This window comes from Candoia aspera, chromosome 6 (genome assembly GCF_035149785.1).
Source record: "Candoia aspera isolate rCanAsp1 chromosome 6, rCanAsp1.hap2, whole genome shotgun sequence".
In the NCBI taxonomy this organism is placed as follows: Eukaryota; Metazoa; Chordata; class Lepidosauria; order Squamata; family Boidae; genus Candoia; species Candoia aspera.
The window spans coordinates 21281948-21309173 of NC_086158.1; the positions used below are offsets into that span (position 1 = coordinate 21281948).

At 40.6% G+C, this 27226-nt stretch overlaps 1 protein-coding gene across 3 annotated transcripts in view; it reads right to left on the reverse strand.

The window, feature by feature from the left end:
* The window catches only part of LOC134499708 (schwannomin-interacting protein 1-like), a 330935-nt gene that overhangs the window by 86420 nt on the left and 217289 nt on the right, over positions 1-27226 (reverse strand). For 2 of the 3 annotated variants that reach the window (XM_063306503.1, XM_063306502.1), the window contains exon 3: positions 15125-15832. In XM_063306503.1, the coding sequence (XP_063162573.1) occupies positions 15125-15832 (708 nt within the window). Of the gene's footprint in view, positions 1-15124; positions 15833-16177; positions 16356-27226 lie in introns of those variants that run through there. The other variant, XM_063306504.1, reaches the window with a different exon arrangement.

The following is a 27226-nucleotide window of genomic DNA, read 5'->3' on the forward strand; positions in this document are numbered from 1 at the left end:
TGCCCAATTAAATGCAAAATTCCAGAGGTTAGCCAGAAGAGATAAGGAATTATTTTTTAAAAAGCAATGCGCGGAAGTGGAAGAAGACAATAGAATAGGAAGGACGAGAGACCTCTTCCAGAAAATTAGAAACATTGGAGGTAAATTCCAGGCAAAAATGGGTATGATCAAAAACAAAGATGGCAAGGACCTAACAGAAGAAGAAGAGATCAAGAAAAGGTGGCAAGAATATACAGAAGACCTGTATAGGAAGGATAACAATATCGGGGATAACTTTGACGGTGTGGTCAGTGAGCTAGAGCCAGACATCCTGAAGAGTGAGGTTGAATGGGCCTTAAGAAGCATTGCTAATAACAAGGCAGCAGGAGACGACGGCATCCCAGCTGAACTGTTCAAAATCTTGCAAGATGATGCTGTCAAGGTAATGCATGCTATATGCCAGCAAATTTGGAAAACACAAGAATGGCCATCAGATTGGAAAAAATCAACTTATATCCCCATACCAAAAAAGGGAAACACTAAAGAATGTTCAAACTATCGAACAGTGGCACTCATTTCACATGCCAGTAAGGTAATGCTCAAGATCCTGCAAGGTAGACTTCAGCTGTTCATGGAGCGAGAATTGCCAGATGTACAAGCTGGGTTTAGAAAAGGCAGAGGAACTAGAGACCAAATTGCCAATATTCGCTGGATAATGGAAAAAGCCAGGGAGTTTCAGAAAAACATCTATTTCTGTTTTATTGACTATTCTAAAGCCTTTGACTGTGTGGACCATAACAAATTGTGGCAAGTTCTTAGTGGTATGGGGATACCAAGTCATCTTGTATGCCTCCTGAAGAATCTGTATAACAACCAAGTAGCAACAGTAAGAACAGACCACGGAACAACGGACTGGTTTAAGATTGGGAAAGGAGTACGGCAGGGCTGTATACTCTCACCCTACCTATTCAACTTGTATGCAGAACACATCATGCGACAAGCTGGTCTTGAGGAATCCAAGGCTGGAGTTAACATCTCTGGAAGAAACATTAACAATCTCAGATATGCAGATGATACCACTTTGATGGCTGAAAGTGAAGAGGAACTGAGGAGCCTTATGATGAAGGTGAAAGAAGAAAGTGCAAAAGCTGGCTTGCAGCTAAACCTCAAAAAAACCAAGATTATGGCAACCAGCTTGATCGATAACTGGCAAATAGAGGGAGAAAATGTAGAAGCAGTGAAAGACTTTGTATTCCTAGGTGCAAAGATTACTGCAGATGCTGACTGCAGTCAGGAAATCAGAAGACGCTTAATCCTTGGGAGAAGAGCAATGACAAATCTCGATAAAATAGTTAAGAGCAGAGACATCACACTGACAACAAAGGCCCGCATAGTTAAAGCAATGGTGTTCCCTGTAGTAACATATGGCTGCGAGAGCTGGACCATAAGGAAGGCTGAGCGAAGGAAGATCGATGCTTTTGAACTGTGGTGTTGGAGGAAAATTCTGAGAGTGCCTTGGACTGCAAGAAGATCAAACCAGTCCATCCTCCAGGAAATCAAGCCAGACTGCTCACTTGAGGGAATGATATTAAAGGCAAAACTGAAATACTTTAGCCACATAATGAGAAGACAGGACACCCTGGAGAAGATGCTGATGCTAGGGAGAGTGGAAGGCAAAAGGAAGAGGGGCCGACCAAGGGCAAGATGGATGGATGATATTCTAGAGGTGACGGACTCGTCCCTGGGGGAGCTGGAGGTGTTGACAACCGACAGGAAGCTCTGGCGTGGGCTGGTCCATGAAGTCACGAAGAGTCGGAAGTGACTAAATGAATAAACAACAACAAAAGTTCAGTTAAATAAATTAAATAAATTTACAGGCAATATGTTGGGCTGTCAAAATATATAGCAATAGCCCTCAAGTGGTACGTATCATCCAGGAATAAGTACTACTGTTAGGAGGTTGGCAAAGTATCCAGCTGCCCTTCCTCTGAATCTTACCAGCCTGAAACACCTGAGAAATACAAGAGGACAGAAAAGATCTGGCAAAGTAAGGAAAATAAATGGCACCCATCAGGAGCCAGGATTTGTCTTAGAAACCACTATTTCAACGGCCTTTTATTTAAGAGAAAGAAAATCAGATTAAGGACAGTTGGGGCTTTATTTTTATTTCCTCTACATCAAACTTACAAAGCAAATATTTTTATTTCCATCCAACTTTCAGTTTTTGTAGGAAATCCAGTGCACTGTCTCCCAACTAGTCTCCTTGCAAAGTTCTCAAGTTTACATGGAATTTTAAAAAATTAAATAGAAAGCATGTTTCTATAGAAATACTCCTAACAATTTTTGTTATGATGATAAAGTGTGAACATATCTTAAAGAGAAAAGATGGAGATACTGGAAATCAGACATTAAAAAGACTCCCCTATCTCCTGGGTTATTTTCACAAGGAAGGACCAATGAAAATGTACTTCTTTGTACACTTTTCTTCATGATAAAAATGGCTTGGATAATTCAACTCATTCATGGCAGACTCAGATCAGCTATTATCCATGACAACACAAAGAAATATTAAAGTGCAGGGACATTGACAACAAAGGTAACAAGGCCATGGCTTTTCCAGCTGTAACATATGGCTGTTGTTAGACCATCAGGAAGGCTGAACAAAACAAACAAACAAGCAAAACTTTAAATTGTGGTGCTGGAAAATACCTTGGATCACAAGAGCCAGATGAAGTAAAACCAGAGTGCTGTTTGACCACTGTTGATAAGCAGAATGAACTAGAAGGATCTCTGGTGCAATCCATCAGGAGTATTCTAACATTTTTCCACATAAAGCAAAAAATTGTGAGGTCTCACTGGACCACATGTGGCATACACCTCTGTACACTTTAGATATTATAAAGTCTTGCCTAGCCACGAGATCTGGACAACTACCACTTCTAAACAAACATATGGTGACCAGAAAGAACATATAACTATATTCATTACCTCCTGGAAAAAATCTCTGTAATTCACTCAACATATAATCAATAGACTTGATATTCTGTGAAAATGATAACTGTGCTCCACAGAGAAATGATGAGAAGACTGAAGCTAAACCTATTAAAGCTAATGTTGATTTTGTAAGAAATGTTATTGATGTTGAGAATATAAGAGGGCTATTTCCTATTCATAAAAGGCATCTTATTATATCCACTGCTAAGCATAATAAATCATGCAATGACACATTTGCTATTCTGTGTAATATAAGCTAAAACCTGGACCTGGCTATAAAAAAGAAATAATGGTATCAGTTTTCTGCCCCTGAATGCTATTAGTTTACATTTTGTTCCCATGAAATGTTAGAAATAAAGCTTCTTTTCAAAGGTTAGGGTTGAGGTAAGTACCATACATATGCAAGAAGTGATTGCCCTGTCAGTCACAGAACTGGAAGGGGCCATCTAGGTCACCAAGCCCAACTGCCTGCTCAGTGCATGCCCAATAGTTATGCAGCTTCTGCTTGAACACATCCAGTGAAGGGGAACCCACCTGTTGAATTGTTCTTACTGAGCAATCAGTTGGAATCTGCATTCCTGTAACTTAAATCATTATTTTGTATGTTGCACTCTGGCTGATGAGGAGCAACTCCAGACCTACTTCTGTATGAAATCCCTTCAGATATTTGAAGACTGCCATCATGTTCCCCACCCTGCAGCCCTCAAAGATTCCTCAAATTATCTGTCTAGATAAATAGGCAACATTTAGGCAATATAAACTAATACCATTGGCCCAGTCCATTGTAAGTACTCCTCCCAACAGTTTGCAAAATATTATGTGAAATAAGAGACGTGTAACTGTAATGTATCACTGCATTTAACCATAATATTTCAGTCACCCAAAAATTAGTGATATTAGGAAAAGTGAGGACAAGGCTTTGTAATGTTGACCAGCAGGTAGGCAGCTTCCTTAACGTTCAATACCAAATATTACCTTTCTGAAGTGAGCAGATCTGCCTTCCATGCTTTTGCCCAACAAAAGGTGACACATAAATTCTTCTTCACATAAATAGAGATGCAACAGATTTGTTTGAAGCAGCCCATCTTTGCAGCAGCAATAAACAGCTTCAGGGAATTGCTATCACTCTGAGCAAAGCCAAGAATAATGTAGGCTCAACTGTAGCCTTTCCTTTCTTGCTTATCATCTATTTTTGGTTCAGCTCTGTTATTTCAAAACAAGTTTTATGCTGCAGTGTCATCAGGCATAACAAAGCACCTCCTGTAACATCTGCTTATTAAATATCACATGTATAAGCTGAGGAAAAAATGTATAGAATCGCTGAAGTTCAGCCAAGTAAGAAGGGATAAGTGGCATTCACACTGTTGCCCAGTATCTCTTATTTGGCCTTTATCTTGCAATGTTACGCAGAAGTTCTTGGCAGGAACTATTACCGTATCTAGCAGAATTTATTTCCTAATGAAACATTCCTGACTGCGCCAAAATCATAGCAACCAAATACAGGTCCAAGCACCAGGGTTAATGCACATTTTTAAAATGTATTTGAATTTATCCAAATGTAGAACACTCCTCCATGTAGGAATTTTTTTAAGCAGTGGCCAGCTTTCCTTCATGAAGATTCAAGTTAAATTAATATGACATTAATGTTAATTAAGATGTCAGTATAGAGATTTAGTTTCCTCAGATTTAGTTTTGGTGAGCCAGTGGACGTCTACCTGCAAAGATCCTATTATTTAAAAGATTTAATAGAAGGAAGTCATAGGCCCATTATTAAATTCACAAGAAATAACACCTGACCTGCTGCAGATGCAACATTTTCCAGTTAGCAAAGCCTTTAAACTTCACTCTGTGAAACTTCTGATAATTGGAAAGTAGGCAAAATGAAAGAATGCCACTAAGTATTTATTAACCAAGGTAAGTTGGCTTGTTCCAGTAAACACTTCTTTCAGAGACAACTACCTAGGCTCAAAAATCAAGCTAAGCTATAATACAGGTAATCCTCAATTTATGACCATTTGAAGTTACAGCAGCACTGAAAAAAGTGACCAGTGACCAGTCCTCACACTTACAACCGCTACAGTGTCCCTCTGGTCACATGATCAAAATTCAGGAACTTAGCCACCAGCATGTATTTATGATGGATGCAGTATCCCAGGGTCACGTGATCACCATTTGCGACCTTCCCAGCCGGCTTCTGACAAGCAAAATCAATGGGGAACCATATGATTCACTTAACAACCATGGTGATTTGCTTAATGACCACTGCAAAAAATGTTGTAAAATCGGGTGTAGTCACGTGATGCCTCACTTAACAACCACACCACTTGACGAATTTTCTGGTCCCTATTGTGGTCGTAAGTCAAGGACTACCTGTATAGTTCCTTTGTATATTGTTTGAACTCAGCCCTTTTAGTCTGTCAACGTCATGGCTTAACACAATGTCTGGTTCTACTTTTGAGGATGCCTTTAGCGTAGTGCTTTCATTTTTTTAAAAAATGTGCCCTGTATGTTATTGTTTCTTCTTTTATAATGTTGTGCATTTTTATTTGTTTTTTGTATTTAGTTAGTTAATTAATTAATTAAAATGTAGTATTGCAATCAAGTGCTGCAGTCAGGTTGGAATTTATATTGTACTTTTTCACATTTGACTTTCAATAATCAAATGTAAAAGGCCTTTGGAAGCCTTCTGGTAGAATAGTGGGCAATACATATTAATAGAAATAAATATTACAGGTTTAGTATAGGATACTGCAATCCGTGACCCAAGTGTACTTCAGTCCTTAACACCCCTAAATTTAAATTTGTCATTGCTTGCACAAAAGCACTGTAGTACAAAATCTCATCTCTGGCACTAAAAAAAATTAGATGTGATCTTTGTGTCAATGATGCACCAACTTGGCAACAGCATAATGGTAACTTTTTCCTCTGATCGCTCTTTTTGCTCCTGTAGCTCCTCAGATTCTCAACAGATCACACCTTTTCTTTATCTCCCAAGCAAGATAAGAGAGCAAAAGATTGCTCCAAGGTGCTTTAACGTTTTCTTTTCTGAATTTCCTCCCACCTTCTTCTCTGTCTCAAACCCTTTTGCAAATATTTTTGGAAAGTTTCCAGGATTTTTTCTCACTTCTCCCCTATTTGAGTCTATACATATGCTCTGAAACAGTTAAGCGATTTAAAATACCCCATTTCAGCCTTCACGAATCCCTATTTTCTGACAACTTCTGAATATCCAAGATGTTCCAGAAGCGTTTTTTTTAGGCTATTATCATAATACAAGGCATTCTATACTGTCAATTTAAATCTACTCCTGTTCTGTCAAGTACAGTGTGAGTTATATTGCATAGCATTTTCTTACTAAACTTTACAAATTTGTACTGGTTAAAATTAAAGAAAAATCATAGCTTACTGGAATATTTAAAAACTGATGCAAGAGATCAATCCTTCTCAGCTTTTTATTTTTTTAAATCCTGCTAATCGCACTGTCAAAGAACCTGGTCCTACCAAGACAGAAACAAATGGCTCATTTTTTTACAAAATGGACATTTATAACTTTACATCCATTCTGCTATTACAGTTTTTGATTATGACACATTTTAAGTGCCTAAAACATTGCAGTAATACTACTGACAATAATTTTTTATTGCCATAACTGTAAAACACGAAGAGCAGAAATAATTTTATCACCAGGAAAAATGTTATAAAAATTCAAACTTATTAGTAGGAAGCCCGTGAGGCCCTTTCACTGACTAGCATCTCATACAAAAAGAAATCAAATCTCTCTTTACACAGGAATAACACAATATAATAAAATGTTGCTTCAGTCAGAAGAAAAGAAAAACTCTATTGCACTGGAATAGTAAGACTGTGAAGTGCCTGTTGTCTTAGTCAAAGAAGATCTCAGCGTAGCCTTAACCTAACATGGCTGAATGAGGATTTGAACCTGGATCTACTCAGTCCTGGTGCAGCACTATAACATCTTCTGGTCATCAATACAGAGTTGAGATAAAGGGAGCTGTAATCCAAAGCATTTGGAGGACACTAAGTAGACATCTAAATGAGACATATTTTCCCAACTACTGTAGTGGGAAAGCTGTGCCTAGTTATCTTGCCAGCTGCAACACTGCCATCCCAGCCACAAGGTCTTAGTACATTTTACTGGATTAGAGGTAAGCCATGACCTTCCCAAACTAATTCTGTGTATCGCAGGCTGAAAAACTCTTGCAGGTTTAATACTGCATTTACTATAAAGGAAACAAGCAAGTTGGATACTTCTGACAAAAGTAGTTCAATAAATAAATAAATAAATACCACATTCTACAAATAGAACTCACTTCCTATGAAAGCCTGACAAACAAAGCCCCTTCTCTCTGTTCACCGAAGCATGTCTTGCCATGTTTTTACTTAGGAAGTCCTCTTTAAAAATTAGATTTAACCTGTAGGTACTGGCGTGATTTTTCACCAAGCTATGATTCTGTAACTCAAGCAAAGTTTTGAGTAAATACAGTAATGAGTATAAATGCAGAGTAAATAAAATAATGAGTATAAATACATTTAATAAAGTATATATAAATAAATACTATCCAAAGGATAAAATGTGTAAGGTTGGGACGGACAGATCTGAGACCTAATCTTTCCTGTTTACACAAATTAGGCAACCACTGGTTTACCCTATTTCTCTGTCCCCAAGTACAGAAGACAAGTTCCAGTGCTTATTCCCTCCTCTATATCCCACACTTAAGTATATGGTGAGTACAATTATGCTGCAGAGTACACTGGTCTTCCATTGGGAGTTGTCATCCTCTCCTGCAAGAAGTAGAAGAGGTGGGTGAGGTGCTCAGGTTGTCTGGAATGGGAACACAAGAAGTTCATAAGCAGGATGCAGCAGGATGCTCTTCAGAAAGAATGTTTGGGTACTACTCTACTAATAGAGCAAGTCTGTCATTCTATGGTTCTCCAGATTTCCTGGTGCTGGTCATCTGGAGAGGGTTAAAGGCTTTGTAGTGCACAGCACCTGAAGAGCACCAGGTTGTCTACCCCAACCTAGCAAATAAGTCTCTTAATTTTTCATTAAATAAATGCAACTTAGAAATACATACTTTGGTTGATTCACGCTCATAAATATATCAACAGTTATGTACTGTCATCATTCAAGCACTTTCTTCCCTCCCCCCTCCCCACCCCAAAGGCTTTTAAATTACTATTGCTATGACACGTTCACATAGGCAATTGAAACAAAATTTATTATGGACTGAGTTGCTACACAATATAACTTTTCCTTCAAGAGAAAAATCCATGCATCCGGTGGATGACTGGCACTTTGGTGCACTGCATCTCTCGCTCGGCTGAAAAAGAGAGTTAGCCATATTGCTACCAACACCGCATGCTAATTAGACATGAAATGCAACTGAAGCATTTACTGATTTTGCTTAAAAATATCTCTATGAAAAGTTCTTTGCAAGGCCTATTTTCATTAATTACAGTTACTGTGACTGCCTGTGGTACCAAAATGTAAAGTGACCAGGTACAAATAACGAAATCAAAATAAAAGGTATAAAATGTAAATTAAGCCATTTTTCAAATGTGAGTAGAATGTTTGTTAATTGAAGTTTCTGGAAATAGGTAGAACAAATTTGACTGTCTATAGGTTTAGCAGATTCAATACATTAAAAAAACCCTCTACAGTGCTACACCAACTAATGAAAACAGGAGAGAAATACAAGTGTTCCATACTGACAGATCTACCGTTCATAAATTCCTCCTCCAGGTGATTTATGTGCTGCAGCTGAACAACAACAACAAAAAAAGCTTGTCCTCCAGACTGGAGCCTGGATGCTACATTTGTTGTAGGAGAAACAGATTAAGTGGTAACAGGAATCTTGCCAAAGGGACACAGAGAACCACAATCCTTCCAGCACAAGCAACAGAGCAGGAAAAAGTATCAAATTCACTTCTGTAGGACCAAAGAAAATAATAAGCATAACCAAAGAAAATGGGATTTGCTGCTTGAGCCCAGGGTTGGTGCTTACTTCTTCCTTTTCTGATTTACCATTACTAGATATGCAAAGGTCAAGTTTTATATCAAATCTTACATAAGTTGCCCAGGACTTTATTACACTCCAGCTCCTACAGTATGATTGAAGTATCATTCTGAAACATTTTTTAAGTGTTTCAATGGATTCATATCCATTTATTTCAAAATCCTTTTGGCGAATACTCCAAAACCCATATTACAATGCAAGGGAAGGGCTCGCTTTAGGCCTGAACCAGGAGTTTCTCAAAATTCAAATCATTGCGATGTCAGAGCTTCCCCTTGAGCATGACAGTGAATCTCTCCAGGAATGCAAACATTGAGCTTAGCAGTGGAAGATTCAAGGACAAGGCAGAGATAGGTAAGCTGCTGTTACTGCAAATGTGAAAACAGCTCTAATAATGAGGAGTATCTCCTATGGCAGAATCTAGGAATCTAGCCATATGTGTATGTCAGCTCCAGGGCTTAAAACCTGCATTATTTATTACATTTATAAGCTGCTTGACTTGGTCATGACTATGGACAGCATACAGTATGAAGCAACTTAAAACAATAAAGTACAATAATAAAAAAAAGGAACCTCTGGAAAACACAACAACAAAAAAATCTGACAAAGCAATCGTCCCAAAAAGAGTCTGCCTAAGGCCCGGGGGAAGTCTCAGTTTTTAAAGGCTTGTTTAAATAAGACCAGGTTAGTTAGTTAGTTAGTTAGTTAGTTAGTTAGTTAGTTAGTTATCTATCTATCTATCTATCTATCTATCTATCTATCTATCTATCTATCTATCTATCTATCTATCAAATCTGTCACCGCTCTTCTCCTCCCAGCAGAGGGACTCTGGGCAGTTTACAATAAAATTGTAATAGGATAGGGGGGCAAATAGACCTAGGAGAAGATATTGTTACAGAGAGCAGGTAGTGCATCACTGTTTAACTGATGGCTCCCAGAGCATGCTAACTCTATGGATCATATGGGATGGACAGAAACTATGAAAGACAGGCGGTCCTTTAGATAACCAGGCCCTATGCCATGAAGTGCTTTATAGGTGATAACCAGCACCTTGAATTGTACCCAGAAGCTTACTGGTAACCAGTGCAGTCCACAAAGCAGAGGTGTTATGTGGGCATACTGAAGAACACCCGTAACAGCCCCTGGTGCTGCAATCTGGACCAGCTGCAGCTTGCAAGTGGTCTTCAAGGGCAGCCCTGCATAAAGCACATTGCAATAGTCCAAATGACCAAAGGTAAGTAAGCATAATGGCCTTCCTGGTCCAGGTATAGGTGCAACTGGCACACTATGAAGGCCTCTGAATGTGTGAAAGCCTCCCTGGCCATAGTGCCACCTGCTCCTTGAGCAGGAGTTGTGACCCCCAAATTACATACCAGTCCTGAAGGGTGAAGTGCAACTGCATTCAGTACTTAAGATGAAATATCTCCAGACCTGGGTGGTCTAAGAGGCCTGAGCCTCTTCCACTCCATCCAGACCCAAAGAGCTTCCAGATACTGGGACAAGACCTTAACAGCATCACCTGGTTACCTGCATCTTTGTCTCCCACTCTTAAGTGGTGACTGATTTTTTTCCACCTGTTTCTCAGCCTTGGATGCTGACCTGCACAGTGTTCTGAAAACAGTCTTGTTATCATTCTGGCCTTGCCACTTTCAGCTCTCACGTATGGTGAACAGAGGTAGAAATGCTCATAAAAAGCAAATTGTGATGATGCCTAAGCCACTAGCTGGATTCATACATCACATTAAGCCATACAGGTAGTCCTCACTTAACAACCATTTGTTTAATGATGGTTTGGACTTACAACTGTGTTGGAAAGAAGACTTACAATTGGTTCTCACACTTATGACTGTTGCAATGTTCCCACAGTCACGTGATCACAATTTGGGCGCTTGACAACCAGTTCGCACTAATGACCATCACAGAGTCCTGTGGTCATGTGATCGCCATTTTTGACCTTTCTGGCCAGCTTCTGGCAAACAAAATCAATGGGGAACTGTGTGATTTGCTTAACAGCCACATGATTCTCTTAATGCCTACTGTGATGTGCTTAACAACCACCACAAAAAGGTCATAAAATTGGGTCAGATTCACTTAATGACCACTTTGCTTAGCAACCGAAATTCTGGTCCCAATTGTGGTCGTTCAGTGAGAACTACCTGTAAGCAGTTTTATTTGATTTTGGTTTAATATGTTCTATGATCCAGCAATGTGGTTTGCATACCATTGCTTAGCACAATGCATAGAGCCAGCTAGTGAGTTTCTGACTCTTTGCAGCTTTGACAACATTATTAAAGAACCAAAAAATTATCAATTAAGTTATTTCAGATGAAGTGATATAGAGGCTAATCATTTAAATATAGCAATAATGGAAGTACAATTCACTAGTCTTTTACTGATGCTATTGGGTGGAATACCAGTAAAAAATACAAAATCAAGCATTAAGTCAACTTAATGGAAATTGACAAGCAACCAAAAGGTGCAGATGATAAACAGGAAGAACCAAATCTTATTTGGATTGTCATAAAGGATTAACTGAAGAACATATGTAGATACATGCCAACAGCATTGGCAATGGTTTCACCAAAACCTGATTTGAACTGAGTCACTTTCAGCATATTTATGAAAGTTTATTTTATATGGCATCATTGGACCCTCTAACATTTCCAGAAAAACTTTATAGTTGAAATAGAGTCTGGATAAGCTAAAAACTTCCTGCTGCTCCTTGAAAGATGGAGCATACTGGGATGCCAACGTTATTAGATTTATATACCACATTTCATTCAGGAACTCACAGTGATGTATCTTGGTCAATGTATCCCAAGTGAAATATTATGGTTTAAAAACCAGAGCAGTTGTGTGCACACTATACACTGTGTCATATTATAGCCTTGGTTCCACAACAAGATAGAAAAGTAAGAATGAATGGAGGTGAGGATATTAGGTCTAGTCATTTAGCAATATAGAAGGGTTCTCAAGTTGCCCACTCCTGTCTTAGAGCAAGGACTATGTGAACTTTGGCTTGGAATTAATTGTAGAAACTCAGTGGATACCACTGTGAAAAACACTGGCTAGGGATGATGGGAACTGGCATTCAGCAAAAACTGGGATACTACTGTGTATTCTTGGTCTTGACTCAATGTTTGGCATCTATTAATTATTTGGAATTATAATACATTAACAGAAAAGTCCAATTTAACTAAATAGTCAAACAGACAATATTCCATAATTTTGCTTATTGTAACATCTTTTTGATCTTACTCATAGAGGACAGAGAGAAGAATCTCTGATGCTGATCTTAAGCCTGTTACCAGGTAAGTATGAGATTTTGAAGCAACTGAAATGTCTTCAGATTTACTAAATTCATTCCCTTGCAACGCATCAGCTATACACCTTCCAAACAAATTCATAACCAATCTCTTAAAAATCTGTGATGAACTGCATGGCTGAAACATTCAGTCCCAATAATACTTTCATACCACATCTGGTGGACTTCAGAAATAGTATTATTGATTACAGAGACCTCACACTTTCTCACTGAGTATATCTGCACAACATGACAAAACATGTTATAGTTTGGCTTCCTATGCTCTCCACTCAGACCATAGGTTATATTGTGGTTAGGAATACCTTAACCATTATGCATGGTTAGTTGTAAATTAGCTTATCTTATCCATGGTCCATCAAGCTGTATGAACCCAGAGTGAAGGTCTGGAATCTTCTAGGAACACGAGATGCGGAGAGTGATGGCAGAGATGGAGCAAAGCAAAGAATGGTTTCTGTACATCTCTGCCACTCCCAGTGGGCATGTGAGGATTAGTTTTCAAAACAAAAAGTTTTACACTAATCCATTGTTTTAACTATGGTTTGCTGAATAAATCAAAATGACTTGGTTCTTACATCACTCTAAGCTACCTCATTTAAAACCATAGTTGCTGAGTTCACAAAAAATCCTCTTATGGATAAATATAATGCATGAATCAAGTCAGATGTAACATTGGTTTTTTCAACATGAAGATATTTATATATTAAAACTGAATCAATTATTTAGTCCTGATTATCATTTAACTATTTTTCAGCCACAACTTGAACATGTTTACATGTTGGAAGGTACCCTTTGGATCTAGCCATTTGGACTAGGCAGTCCACTTTTCTTGAGGTCCTCAGTGTACAGAAAGGAAAGAGGTTTTCAAAGAAGAAACATTTAATAGTAAATCAGTTAAAGTCACATGTGAAGACTGTCATCAGCAAGTTCTAAACTTCCAACCCGCCCCCCAAAAAAACCTTGGGTAAACATTTAAACTTGGAAGCAAAACTATAATCTTCAAGTCAAATAATCACACTTAATTTAATTTTGTTAAGAATGCTTGTGATTCATTGTGCAGTTCCATGGCATCATTTAAGTAAACACTTAAGTAAGTCTCAGTGTGCCACATTTTGGAAAATATATCTACAGATAATTTATAAAAAAATGATAATGCATTAATGCTTTTTGACAGGCAAAGCAGATTGACTGAGATCTAATTTAACTAGAGTGTTAGGAAACATGAATTGGGCATCTTCTCACAAGTCATTACCAAACACCTGCTAGTCTGAAAGATCTGCAAAAGTGAAAAAAACCAGAGCTCTGTCCATATAGCAGGCACCAAAAAGATTTTGAAGCCTAGAATATAAGTAATGCTTCTTTTGCTTTGCAGAACAATATCTAACTTTTCTATACCAGCAGGATACAAAGCTGGACATTTCACTTATTTCTCTTGATTCTCTTATCTACAGGCAAAATACTCCTTCTGAAATCACATACTCTCTCCAAAAGTACAACATATTTAAAATGCAGTGTCATCAGCATCTCTGTTGAATCTAACATTATTGAAGTTACAAATGCTGGGATAATATCACTGTTTTACTGGCCTTTGCATCTGATCTGTTTTTAGAGGAATTTTTAGATAAAAGAAAAAAAACCTAGAAAGACAGCTTTCCACCTGCAAATCAAGTGAAGATATTTCTTCCCCTTCTATTCAGTATGTATAGATAAAACGTTCTGGATGCAAGGGGAAAAAGGGCAATTAAAACAGACTGTGATACGGAACAGATCTTCACTAGTTCCATCCATCAGGGGAGACACAAAACAAGTCCCCTTTCCTTTGCCCTTCTCTTGCTGGAAGCAGCAATGCCAATTATGCTGAAAAATGAACTTACTTGTCATGCCTTAAAGTCAAAGCGTGTTGCAACCCAGTCCCCAAGAGCCGAAGGCCCTAGATTCTAAAGCTGCATCCTGAGGCAAAAGCGATGCAACGTTAGCAGAGCTGTTAGCCAGATGAAACAAGGCATTTTTGCAGGCCAAAGCGCATGTTAGAAAAATAAATAAATAACCTACCAAAGTCTGCAAGTTTGGCTGTATCTCAGCAAGGAAGTCAGTTGGTAGGAAAACATGCCTCAGATAGTACAAGCCCTTTCACTAGAGCAAATCCACAATGAGACAAGCACCAGCTGGCTAAGATTCCTGCTTACATTTCTCTCCCCCCCCCTTCTCCTCCTCCTCTTAATGCCACCCACATGTCTGGCTTTTCTGAATGCAGCCAGGGGTTCTTCTGATAAGAAACAGGAAGTGGTTCTGGACCACCCACCTCCCAGCCCTCTCCTCCCTTCCCCACACAAAAGGTCACCCGCCAAAGCTCCTCTCTTATGCCCTAGTCCTTGAGGCCACTCAGGCCAGTCAACCAACTCCTTCCTCCCTTGCAGAACAAAAGGGACAAGGAACAACCCTTCTCTCTTTCCTGTCCAGATCAGAGTCCAAGGGAGCCATTCTCCACTCCCCACAACCCACAAATGCACACAAAGTCCGGTCTCCCTGCAAGCCGAAATGCCAGGACATATTTGGAGGGAGAGGTGGAAGCGACCAGCCACCCCAATCTAAGTAATCACAGCTGCCCTTTGGAAATTACCTTCTATGGGAAAAACGTAATAGCCCAGTGCCCTCCCCCGGCCTGGGAAATGACTCACCCGCCTGAGGAACAGCAATTCCACAGACATTAACCCTTTCCTTCTCCTCTCCCTTGCTCTGGATGGGTGAAATGGGGCAAAGGGGAGCCAGGGGAGAGGAAAGGAGACCAACTTACGGAGGTGTAGTTGCTCTTCTGGCTCCGGATCTCCTGCTCTCGGAACTGCAACCCGGCCAGGTGTTTCTCCAGGGCTTCCCAGTCCATGGTGGGCAGCTGAGGCTCCTGCTCTTTCAAGGCATTCCCTCCCAAGGAGTTCTCCACGGGGCGGAAGGAGAGCAAAGGACCTCCCTGCTGGGCTCTCTGGAGGCAGGGGGCTTTGCTGTAGCCCCCACCCCCTTTGTGTCCAGTCCGGTGGCTGGATAGGGGCACCACGTTGGCATTGTGCCTGAGGTCCAGCAGGTGACGGGGAGGCTGGGGATGCTGGGGAGGAGGGTTGCTGCTGGGAGCTGGGGGGGGCATGGTGGCAGTGGGGAGGGTGAGGCAGGTACTCCTCAGCTCCTCCAGCTCTTGGGCTAAACTCCTCCTGGTAGGGGCGGTTTTGGCATGGCAGCGGGCACAGTCCCCATCCTCCTTCCACACATCAATCACTTGCCTCTCGGCGGACTCCTGGAAGTCGTCCTCCTCGTCGGCCTCCTCCCCCTCCCCCTCTCCTTCTCCTTCTTCTTCCTCCTCCTCCTCCTCCTCCTCTGAGTCCTCCAAAGCAGCCAAGTCCAGGCTGGTAGGCGACGGGGAGGATTTGCATTCCGAGCAAGGAGTCACTTTGCTGGAACTGGATCCGGAGCTGGAGCGGCTGCTGCAGGGGTCGCTCCCTAGATCCATGCCATCCTGGAGAAGGAAAACGAGAGCGAGACCAAGGGCATTATCGGGGGGTTGGGAGGCGGGTGGGGGAGCGCGATCGAGAGGCAGCGCAAGAGACAGACTTCTTTTTGTGCTGGGCGGCAGCTGCTTCCACCGCTCAGAAGTACCCAGCCCCACCAGGCACAGCAAGCGCCCGGCGCTCCAGATGCTGCCCGAATCTTAACGGAAGGGGGAAGGGAAGGAAGGGGGGATGCCCCCGCCACTTCCCAAAGTTTCCTGCAAAGCCCCCACCCAGGCACGGGGATCACTTTTCCAGGACGGAGAGGGGAGATCTCCCATAGGACAAGGGATGGATGCCCCTGCTCGCCCCACCTAGACACCCATCGGGCACAGCCGCCCAGACGCCTCTGATAAGGTCGCCTGGTGTGATCGGGGTAGGAACCGGCGGCGGCAGCGAGACAAACGCCGCCAACAGTTTCCACCGCTCCGCCAGCAATTCTGCCCGCAACGGCACCGGAAACTTCCCGGCTCCTTCGCGCCCAGTTGCGAAGACGGAGCCACGCCGGTAGCACAGGAAAGGAAGCGGGCGGGGGCGGGAGGAGAGTGGAAGAGCCGGAGAGCCGTCCCCACGTAAACGGCGTAAAAAGAGGAAAAAAGTCAATGAGAAAACATCGCCCCCTGCGGTATCGCCGGAGAGAGCCCCGCCGGAGAACGGCACGCCGAACGCAGAGGCAGGAAAGTGTGGGAGGCGCGTCGGGGTGGCGGGTGAGTTTAGTTGCCCCCCTCCCTCCAAATTCCAGAATGCCACATGCGTTATCGCCCGCTGGGCCCCACCCTTGTCTCCGCGCTGGGATGCGTAGACACAGCGACGGATTGGGTTTTGTGTCTAGGGAGGTGGGGGGGAGGCAGGGCGGGCAGTCTCTCGCTCTCTCTTTTCCATAGTCTGAGGGCGAAATAACGATTTGAGCCCCCCTTTTTCTCTTTGCATCCTAGGTCAGTGTCCTTTTCCCCATTGTTTTTACTGTCATTAAAACCAGTGGTCCAGGAAACAGGAGTGTCTGTCTGTGGCAAAACCCTGAACAAACACTTGGGGTAATATTTCTACTGATTCGTTTTTACCACCTGGAATGAAAGGTATTAAACATCCACCTGAACATTTCCAACAGAAGACGGTGCTTTGATCGGCTTCCCTCCCTCCATGTGCTGCCCCTGGCCAAATGCCCCCTGAACTCTCTTTAAAAAAAGTCCTTGGTATCACTGGAGTTAAAAGAAAAGTGACCTCTGAACATATGCAGAATGTTTTCTCCTCCTGGCAATCGAGCAGCTGCCAATCAGAGGCAGGGTAGTTTTTATTTCAACCCCAAAGTTATAAAAACTACCATTGATTCATCTTCAACGACATTGTTAAAGATGACCCAGGGGTAGGGGCTGATAAGGAAATCCTGTTGTGCATTTATTTGCACCTTCCTTTCAAACACAGTGAAGTCTGCAAGAGCAATGAGAACTTTTCAGCTTTTGGAGAGCAGCTCGTGTATTCCCTTCGTAGGGGCTTTAATGAAAGCAGTGGTGGTTCTCTTTTCCTTGCTCCATACCAAGAAGAAAATAAGTGCCAATCTTTAAGTCCCTTCATTAAGTGACAGATGCTTCTTACAGATGGTCTGTATTGTGAACTCAGAAGAGCAAGTTTCCCCCCTGATTCTCACTAATATTGGCAATTCTGCAGCATTACAAGCATTTCAGATGTACACAGAAGAGAGGCTAGCTATGTATGGAAAACCATAATACTGTATATGAAAGCTAACTTTCTTCTTGGCACCAAATATAAGATTTGAAGACCTGGGTGCTCGCCCCGGCCTTCGGCGGGGGTGAGCGAAGTCCCCTTGGATTGTGTGGGTTTGTTTCTTTTTCATCCCTGACCAGTTTTTATTGTCTTTGCCATCTTTTATCCTTTTATTTTTGTCAATTTGTGTTTGTGTGTTTAATATTTTTACTTGTAAGCTGCCCAAAGTCATTGGGAGTTGGGTGGCAAACAATTTTTAACAACAACAAAACCAACAGTGACAATAATATACCTACCTATGAAGAGAACAAGTCACAGTGAAGTCAAATGATTTTAATAAACATGCTTAGCCTTGTGTTGCAGAATTCTTTCTGATTTCTGTCATCATCCCTGCTTGAATATCTCTATAGATGAGTCATATTTTGGCACCTTGAATTCAGTCATACCTAACTCAGCCCAGCAACCTTCAGATTTGCTGGTCTGCGCTTCCCTGAATTCCCCAGCAGTATGGCCATGCTGGTTGAGGCTTCTGGGAATCATAGTTCAACACATTTGGAGAGCACCAGGGTACGGAAGATGGATTGAATACGAAACACAAACTAATTGATAGCTGACCTCCCCATCAGTTTCCAAATATGAAGAACCCTGCAGAAGTTGAACAAGGACTCCTTTTATGCACAATGGTTATGCTTGTGCACCATACTGAACCATGAATTGGCTAATTAGTTGACTATAGGATGGTGAGCTTAGAAACTACCTACTGCTTTCTCCAGTCTTGAACTCATGATCGAGTTGGAGAGACTTTCCTTGTAATCAGAATTTCACTGTCCTCTTGAGTCAAGGCCTCAGAAGACACACAACTAATACCACTGGCTTTCATGTGTTTCTCAGAGGAATGTACCTCAGCACAATCTGATGCAAAAGTAAGTGCCAATGTGTTCCGTATTTGCTTTTAAAGTGGCAGTCTTACATTTCATTCTGTATATGTGTACTCAGAATTCAATGTGATGTAACTCCTAGATATATGATTACAAGGCTGATCAACAAAGATGATTATATATAAAACATAGTGAGTAACATTTATTTTGATATCACAAAGTCTTAGCAGGATGCACAAGCCTTCTGTCCTTTAGAGGTCTTCTCCTTTCATTGTTAAGATAAATGAAAAAAAAAGCTAATGAAGATTTTGATTTATATAAATCAATTTTTAGTATATACATCCAGACCTCTAGGCATCCTGCCAGCTTTTTAAAAAATGTCAAACCATGCAATATGAAAAACCCATGTAGATAGGTTAACCTTCATAGAAGTAAAATAAATTCTTCAAACAAATCACAGTTGAAAAAAAATCCACCTTCCTCTGAAATAATAATAGTAGTAGTAAAAGAGGAAACAAAATTATATCCCTGAAACTTCTAACTAGGAAACTCCACTCCCCCCCCCAAACCGCCTGAGGAAATGGATGAGCTCTGCAAGAACCCAGAAGGTCAACAGATTCAAACTTCTTATAAATCAAGGGAAGTTGCACCAAAGACATCTTTGTTGATCACAAAACAGCTCCATAACTCAGAAGCTGCTCTTAACAGGCAGACACACTTGTAACATTCTGAAACTATACAACTGAACCCCAATACATTGATCTCTGTCTGAAAGTAGCTGGTAGGTGGAAATGGCTGTGACTGCAAGAAGAGGTAATCATGGTAAGATATCATTATGGCTGCACGCCTAGATCCTCTCCCCAGAAGTAAGTCCCAGTGATACCAAAGATGATAACTTCTGAGTAATAGACTGAGAGCCAATGTGGTGTAGTAGTTAGGTTGTGGAACTGGAACTAGGGAAACCTAGGCCTTGTCCACCTGCAGCCATGGAACTTCACTGGGGGATTTGGGGCCACACTCCCTCTCCTGGCCCAACCTACCTCACAGCATTGTTGTTGTTAGGGAACAATAGGAGGGAATGCTATGCATGCCCCCTTGAGCTCCTGCATGAAAGGCAGGATAAAAAAAAAATATGTATATGGTTGCCCTGTAAGCAACATGCACGGTGCAGCTTTCATAGGCTGATAGCCAGCACACTGTATGACCCTAATTTTAAAACTGCACATAGTTTACATTTTGCTACTCAAGATCAGGAGCTGATACCATATTCTAGGGGCACTTCTGCCCTATCACTACTTCTACTCTCAAATCTCTGAAAAGCAGTTTGCAGATCTCCTCAAATCTGTGAAACTCACAATGCTTCGTATAGTCATATCCAATAAATGAATGGCAAGAAATCTCAGCAGTTTCTATGAGGAGAAAGTGAAGAGACATCCCAAGTACTTTTCCTTTTGAAAGATCTGAAATAATACACTAAACTTTACACTGGGTTTGCTTTCTGAGTAAACTGCCCAGAGTCCCTCTTTTGGGGGAGAAGGGCAGTAATTAACTTTGAATAATAAATAAATAAATAAACATCCAAAATGTTGCATTGTTTACGATATGCTTCTAAAAGAGAGATATGTTTCTAGTTATATCCTGTCTTCTTTTTATAAGGGAATTCAAGGCTGCATATATAGGGATTCCTGGTGATTTCTAAGATTGCTGCATCATGTATCTTCAGATTATGCCACTTTATAAAAAATATGAAAGACAAATTAGTATCTTCTAAGAGAAGCGTATCAGTCAGGTTACTCTTAAGTGATCATCAGGCATGTGTACTGGTAGTACATACTACCAAAATACTCACTAAAAGATTTACAGCTAGATGGAGTATCATGTCCTATAAATACAGGTGAGAGTTTATGCTAGCTATCTCAAGTGGGAGAATCACCTGGCTGATCTTATCTGGGCCTGGAAACTAAGCAAGGTCAGACCTGATCAGTACTTGGCACAGAGACTACCAGGGAATACCAGGGATGTAGAATAGACTGGAGAATTGAAAAGCATCCTGGAAGAAGACAGTGGTAAACCATACTGTTGCCAAGAAAACTTCATAGGTAAGTCCACAAAATCCCCCAAAACTGAGCTTTACTAAAAAGAAATTTTATCTTTTTTTCTGGCAGCCAGAAAGAGACCATTTCTGCTCTGCCCTGCATTAGAACTGATCTATACTATCAGCTTTTCACAACGTTAGCTATATGTTTTCAGGAATTAATATATTTTTACCTTTATTGTGATATATGGAATGAATGCCATACCATCATGTTCTCTAACGTAAAGGAATGTGTGGTAGACCATGACATTTATGCCTGAGCAGCTATACTTGAGAATAAGCCTCAGGACTTCGAGGATCTGGGTGCCAACCTTTTGACTTGTAGCAATAAAGTAAAATAAAATAAAAACAAAAAGGAACTAGCCAGTTTTAATAGCCACCTGTGTGGAATCCTTTATGACATCTATATACATTTAGAGATTTCACAGAGTAACAACCATGTATCTACAATCATAAAGCATTTTTAAACAGTTTGGATTAGGAAGTACCAAGGTCAGTATCAAAGCAGCATGTGGCATACATCACACACGCATGCCCTTTGCTACGATATGAAACAACAGAACATAAAAGTAATGGCTGGCATTCTCACCAACATGCATTCCGATTAATTTTTTTTTTCCTAGTCACAACTTCTTTTGGGAACTAGCAAGCCTGTTATGGTGATCAATTTGTGAGAATATCCACAACACAGTTGGTCTCTGATACAGTTATTGATTGATTGATTGATTGATTGATTGATATTTATTTTTCAAATTTCTATCACCGCCCATCTCTCCCAAAAAGGGGACTCTGGGCGGTTTACAATAAACCATACATTTGGCAGTATGGAAGTATAATAAATGTCCCTGACACTCCAAAATGTTGTGCAAGGGAGAGGAAGAGAACTCATTCAAATCTGTAGCTGTACAATTTCTTTAACCTCCTCTCAGCAATATGGAATTAATATTATTGGTTCATCTTGCCTGCAGCAATTTAGACCGAATGCTAAACTGGTTTAGTGTTCTGTAAAGAAGCTACAGGTCCATAAGTATGTTCCTCCCCTCCTCTGATATGCTCCTGAATGGAAGCTTTTGCTCACATTTCAGCTGACTGTGATTTGTCATTATGCCTACACTGACTCAAAATATGGTTAATATTATCTATAAAATGTGGAATGCATGATTAATAACATTATTAAGCATGTAGAATGGGACATGATGTAGAGGATATCTATTCCTTCTAGCCCTATATCACTAGTCATTTAGAGCTCTTTGACCATAGGAATGATCAGTATATACTATATTTACTTTTTTTTTACAAAGTCCCTCTCCAAAGATTCATGGTAGCTATAACAGGAGAGGTTCTCTTATGAACTGTTGTAGCTGTTCAAATAACAGGAAAGAGGCAGCAGAAATCGGTTAGTTCTCATAGTGAAAGGTTAAAATGATATAATCACCACCACCACTACCCCTTAAATAATTTATGAAACTGGACTGGTGAGGATGCTTGATGGATCTCCAAAGCCAAGGAATTCCATAGTGAAATGGTCCTTGCTCAAGGAACCACTGCCTGACATTGGAGACATCTTGAATTAGACCACATCCAATGGGAGAGTACATATATGGAAAGAGATGGTCAATAGACATTTGGGTCATGTTTAATCGTTAACTACAGTTAACTGGAAAAAGAAGCAAAACTTTCCAGTTTCCTTACAACCACTCTGGAGGATGAAAAAGTAGGGTGGAAGATACCCAAGCAAAAATCTCATTTAGAGAACAACACTGAACATACAGTATGTGATTTGATTATTTATATGTAGTATGTAATGGGTACATATTAGTTGTAAACAGTCCTGAAAAACATTCCTAAAAAAAATTAACATACAAGGAAATTAATTCTGATGGGTGGTCCCACTCCAATTTCACCTGTTTCAAAATATATTCCAAAGCACGTTAATTTTAATGTTTTTATATAGGCTTCCTGTGAAATATCATTAGGTTTCCTATTTTTTTTAAGTGTAGACTTTGAAGGAATTTTAACTCTGGATATTGCATACAGCTGCACTAGAGGATGTAAATATAGGTAGCTCCACATAATTATAAGTTTACACTAACTTTGCGGTTTATCCAATTTTTTAAATTGCAACTAATTACCAGTAGCCTATAAATATCTTAGTTAAAAAGCTAATCAGCTTTATTATGTCCTGGTTCACTGAAGCTTGCTCTATAGTACAAATTTGTAGTCTTCAAAAAATAGTCTTACAAAGGAAGGCTTTCCATAATGTATATTTAATCAACTTTCAGTTTCAGCAGAAGCAACATTTTCAATGTTTCATTTGCAAAAATAAAGCCATGTGCTCTAACAGACAGTATTTGTCAGCTTTAAATGTGTTGTCTGTATTTATCTTGGAAATATAAAGTTTATTATGAATAAATAGAAAGGACTGTCAAAAGACATTGGACAGCCCACTCTGTTTTTCTGAACTCAGTGCCAAGCTAAGTGGTTTGTTTAATTACAGTAAGCAAATTAATTAGATTTAATTAATTAATTGGGCTAGATGAGCTGATGAAATTCATTGACATTAAGAATGTCATTGTTGTAGCTATTTTAAACCTTAGTTGGCATTTGAAAAATGGGTTAGATTTAAAAACGAGTAGTTTTATTAATCAGTATTTATTTATTTATTCAATTTATTTGGCCACCCTACTTGCAGATGCAACTCTGAGCAGCTAACATTGGGTTCAGACTGGCAATTAAAAAAACTCTCAAAACAATAGAGATAAAAACATAGCATGTCTAACCCTAACCGCCCAGAGTCCCTCCTTGTCAGGGGAGATGGGCGGTGATAAAAATTTGATAAATAAATGTCGGACGCTAGTCTCAATCCAATAACCCCTGAAGACACTCTGGCATGATGCCCAAGAGAAAAACCAAGTTTTCAGTCCTTATGAAAGGCTGGCAAGAACAATGCCATCCTAATCTCAGGGGTATGCTGTTTGCAGGGTAGGTGCTTCAACAGAGGATGCACATTTACTGGCCCATCAGCTGGCTTTGCTCAATAGAAGGACCAAAAGCATGCCTACTGTGTCGGATCTTGTGGGATGGTGGAAATCATCAGAGATGAGATTAGTCTCTCAACGAATCTAGTCCTGTGCCATGAAGGTCTTTATAAATCATAACTAGCATCTCAAATTGTACCTGGAAGCCTAGTGAGTGAGGGTAGCTTGCAAAGCAGTGGTGTTACATGGGTATACTGCAGTGTACCCATAACTACCTGTGCTGCCGTATCTTAGACCACTTTTGGCTTATGAGTGTTCTTCAAGGGCAGTACTGGATAAAACACACTGCAGTAGCCCACAGAGGAGGTAACCAAGGCAAGAATGACTACGAGCATGGCCATCCAATCCAGTAACAGGTACAATTGGTGTGCACAATGGATTTTTGAAAAGCTCTCTTGGCCATATCTGCCACTTGCTCTTAGGCAGCAACTGAATGTCCAGGAGGAGCCCCAGATTACGTACCAGTTTTGTCAGGGGGGAATGCTACTTCAGCCAGAATTAATGATCAAAAAGCCCCAGATCAGGGGACCCTAAGTGGTCTTGCTAGGGTTAAGCTACATTCAGTTTCCCATAGTCTTCAGACACTGGGAGGAAACACTATCCCTTGTCAACCAGGGATAGATGTATAACTGAGTATCATCAGCATATTGATATTTGACACCATGCTGACAGATGTTTTCAGACAGTGCTTCAGGTAGTTCTTAAATAAAAGTGGGGAACCACACAAAGCAGTTGCTAGACCTCTCCCTCCCACCAACAGCAACTGGAGTTGGGCCCAAAGGAAGGAGGAGAACCCAGAGGAAGGAGGAGAACCACCCCAACATTGTGCCTCCCCTGAACCTTGCCACTCCAGAATGTTGTGCAAGAGAGAGGAAGAGAATTCAATCAAATCTATAGTGTACAATTCCTTCAACCTCCTCTCAGCAATATGGAATTAATATTATTAGTTCATCTTGCCTGCAGAAGCATTGATGGTAATAAAGGTCACTAAGAGATCAAGGATGTCCAGGATAGAAGCACCACTACCATCCCAGTACCACTAGTTACCACCAGCAAGTGTGACCAGTGCTGTCTCAGTATTATACAGTACATAGGCTTGAAACTTGACTGAAAAGAGTCCAGGTAATCTATTTCTTCCAGGGACCTTTGAAGTTGCAATCCAACCACTTTCTAAACTGCCCAGAATCCCTCTGGTGGGAAGAGAGGGGAGGTGACAAATTTGATAGATAGATAGACAGACAGACAGACAGACAGACAGACAGATAAGCAAGCAAGCTTTTCAAAACCTTGTCTACCATCATCAGTCCAGCAATGGCTTCTTGAAGAGGGGACAGACCTCTGCTTTTTAAAGTGTCTGTGTGATTCACCCCCTCTCTTGCCCTGACACTGAAGGATGAATTTACCACTGTGTGGATCAAGGCACATGTTGCCTCCCAGGAGTCCCTGACCAACTGAAAGAGATTTGGATCTAGTGGACAGATGGATTTAGGAGACACTTGGCTACTATTACCCCAAGTACCCTCTGAATTCCGACAGGGTCCATTGAGTGTCTGGAGCAGACTGAACAAACAGTTCCTATCTCCCTGACCATAGCTATAGCTTAGGTTCATAAAATGTGCTAAGTTATAGTTTAGTTGTTGTTGTTGTTAGTTGCTGTTGAGTCGTTTATGACTCATGGCGACCCTATGTATAACAGAATGAAATACTGTTAGGTCTTGCACCATATGCCTGACTGTTTCAATGTTTGCATCCATTGTTGCGGTAATTGCATCAATCCATCGCATTGAAGGTCTTCCTCTTTTCTGCTGGCCTTTGACTTTAAAAAACATGATGTCCTTTTCAAGCAATTGGTCTTTCCTGACGATGTGCCCAAAGCATGAGAGTCTAAGCCTAGTTATCTTTGCCTCTAGGGAACATTCTGGTTGTACTTCTTCTAAAACTGATTTGTTTGTTCTTCTGGCAGTCCATGGTATATTCAATAATCTTCGCCAACACAATTCGAACGCATCAATTCTTCTTCTATCTTCCTTCTTTAATGTCCAACTTTCACAGGCATATGTGGCAATTGAGAAGATCATGGTATGAGTCAGACGCACCTTTGTTTTTAAACTGACTTCTTTACTTCTGAAAACTTTAGATAGGTCTTTGATGGCAGATTTTCCCAGTGCACTACATTGCATGGTTTATTGAATAAATCAAAATGGCAGGGCTCACACAACTTACCTACAAACCACATTATATCTTAGTCCACAGTTGAACAACCTGAGTTCCTGCACCTTTTTTTTTTGACATCTCCAATACCCAAACACATTTTGTTTCAAGAAATACCAAAACTGTAGCATAAAACCTCAAAGTAAGTTTGAAAATCTTGTCAAGCCTCTTTCTTTCAAGTCAAGCTCAACTTCCAGTAATTTCATAGACACGTCCATGGAGTTTTCTCAGCAGTACTGCAGAAGAGGTTTGCCACTGGCTTCTTCCAATAATTGTTTTATTATTTTCTAGTCTAGGCCATAGACTTGGAACTCCTTGATGGTCTTCTATCCAAATGCTATCAAGTCCAACCCTGCTTACCTTTTTGAGATCAGCCAGGTTGACTAAATGCTGCCAGTAGGTTCAACTTAAAGTGGGTCTAACATTAAAAAGATCCAACTGAAAATTCAAGAAAATACAGAAATTCTTGCCCTACCCATGGAGCCTACCACCCTGGGCTCAACCCATCATTTTAGATATCGTCCTTCCCCAAAACTTGAAGTATGGCCCTGGCCCATGAAAAGATGGCCCACTCACCTGGTCTTAACAAAGTGAAGGAGACTATGATGGAGAGGTAGGACTGATGACTAGATACTCATCTTCCCTCTTTGCTTCCTATCTCATAATACCTGAATAGGTCCACTGCTTGATCAGATTGTCCACCTCCCTTCTGTTTCAGAGATCTCCTGTACTTACCTAGGGAGGGCTAGACTGCAATAGTACTCAGACCCCAGTGTCTGACTTAGCTCCATGTGTCTATGAAATTACTGGAAGTTGAGCTTGACTTGAAAGAAAGAGGCTTGACAAGATTTTCAAACTTACTTTGAGGTTTTGTGCTACAGTTTTGGTATTTCTTGAAACAAAATGTGTTTGGGTATTGGAGATGTCAAAAAAAAAGGTGCAGGAACTCAGGTTGTTCAACTGTGGACTAAGATATAATGTGGTTTGTAGGTAAGTTGTGTGAGCCCTGCCATTTTGATTTATTCAATAAACCATGCAATGTATCGCGCTGGGAAAATCTGCCATCAAAGACCTATCTAAAGTTTTCAGAAGTAAGAAGTCAGTTTAAAAACAAAGGTGCATCTGACTCATACCATGGTCTTCTCAATTGCCACATATGCCTGTGAAAGTTGGACATTAAAGAAGGAAGATAGAAGAAGATTACTGATAGACAGGAAAGAAGGTATGAAGTGGAAGCTTGTGAGACACTTTTTAAGCATTCCTCTATTTGCCTCAGCTTTAGCTTCCAAGGGTGATGATTTTAAAAAGGAATAAAGGGGTTCTGAGTTTATAATGGTTGTTCAAATGGTTTCCTGATGCTATACTTAAAATCATTTTTGGAACACTATAACACTAATTGCACAATCTCCCAAATCTGTT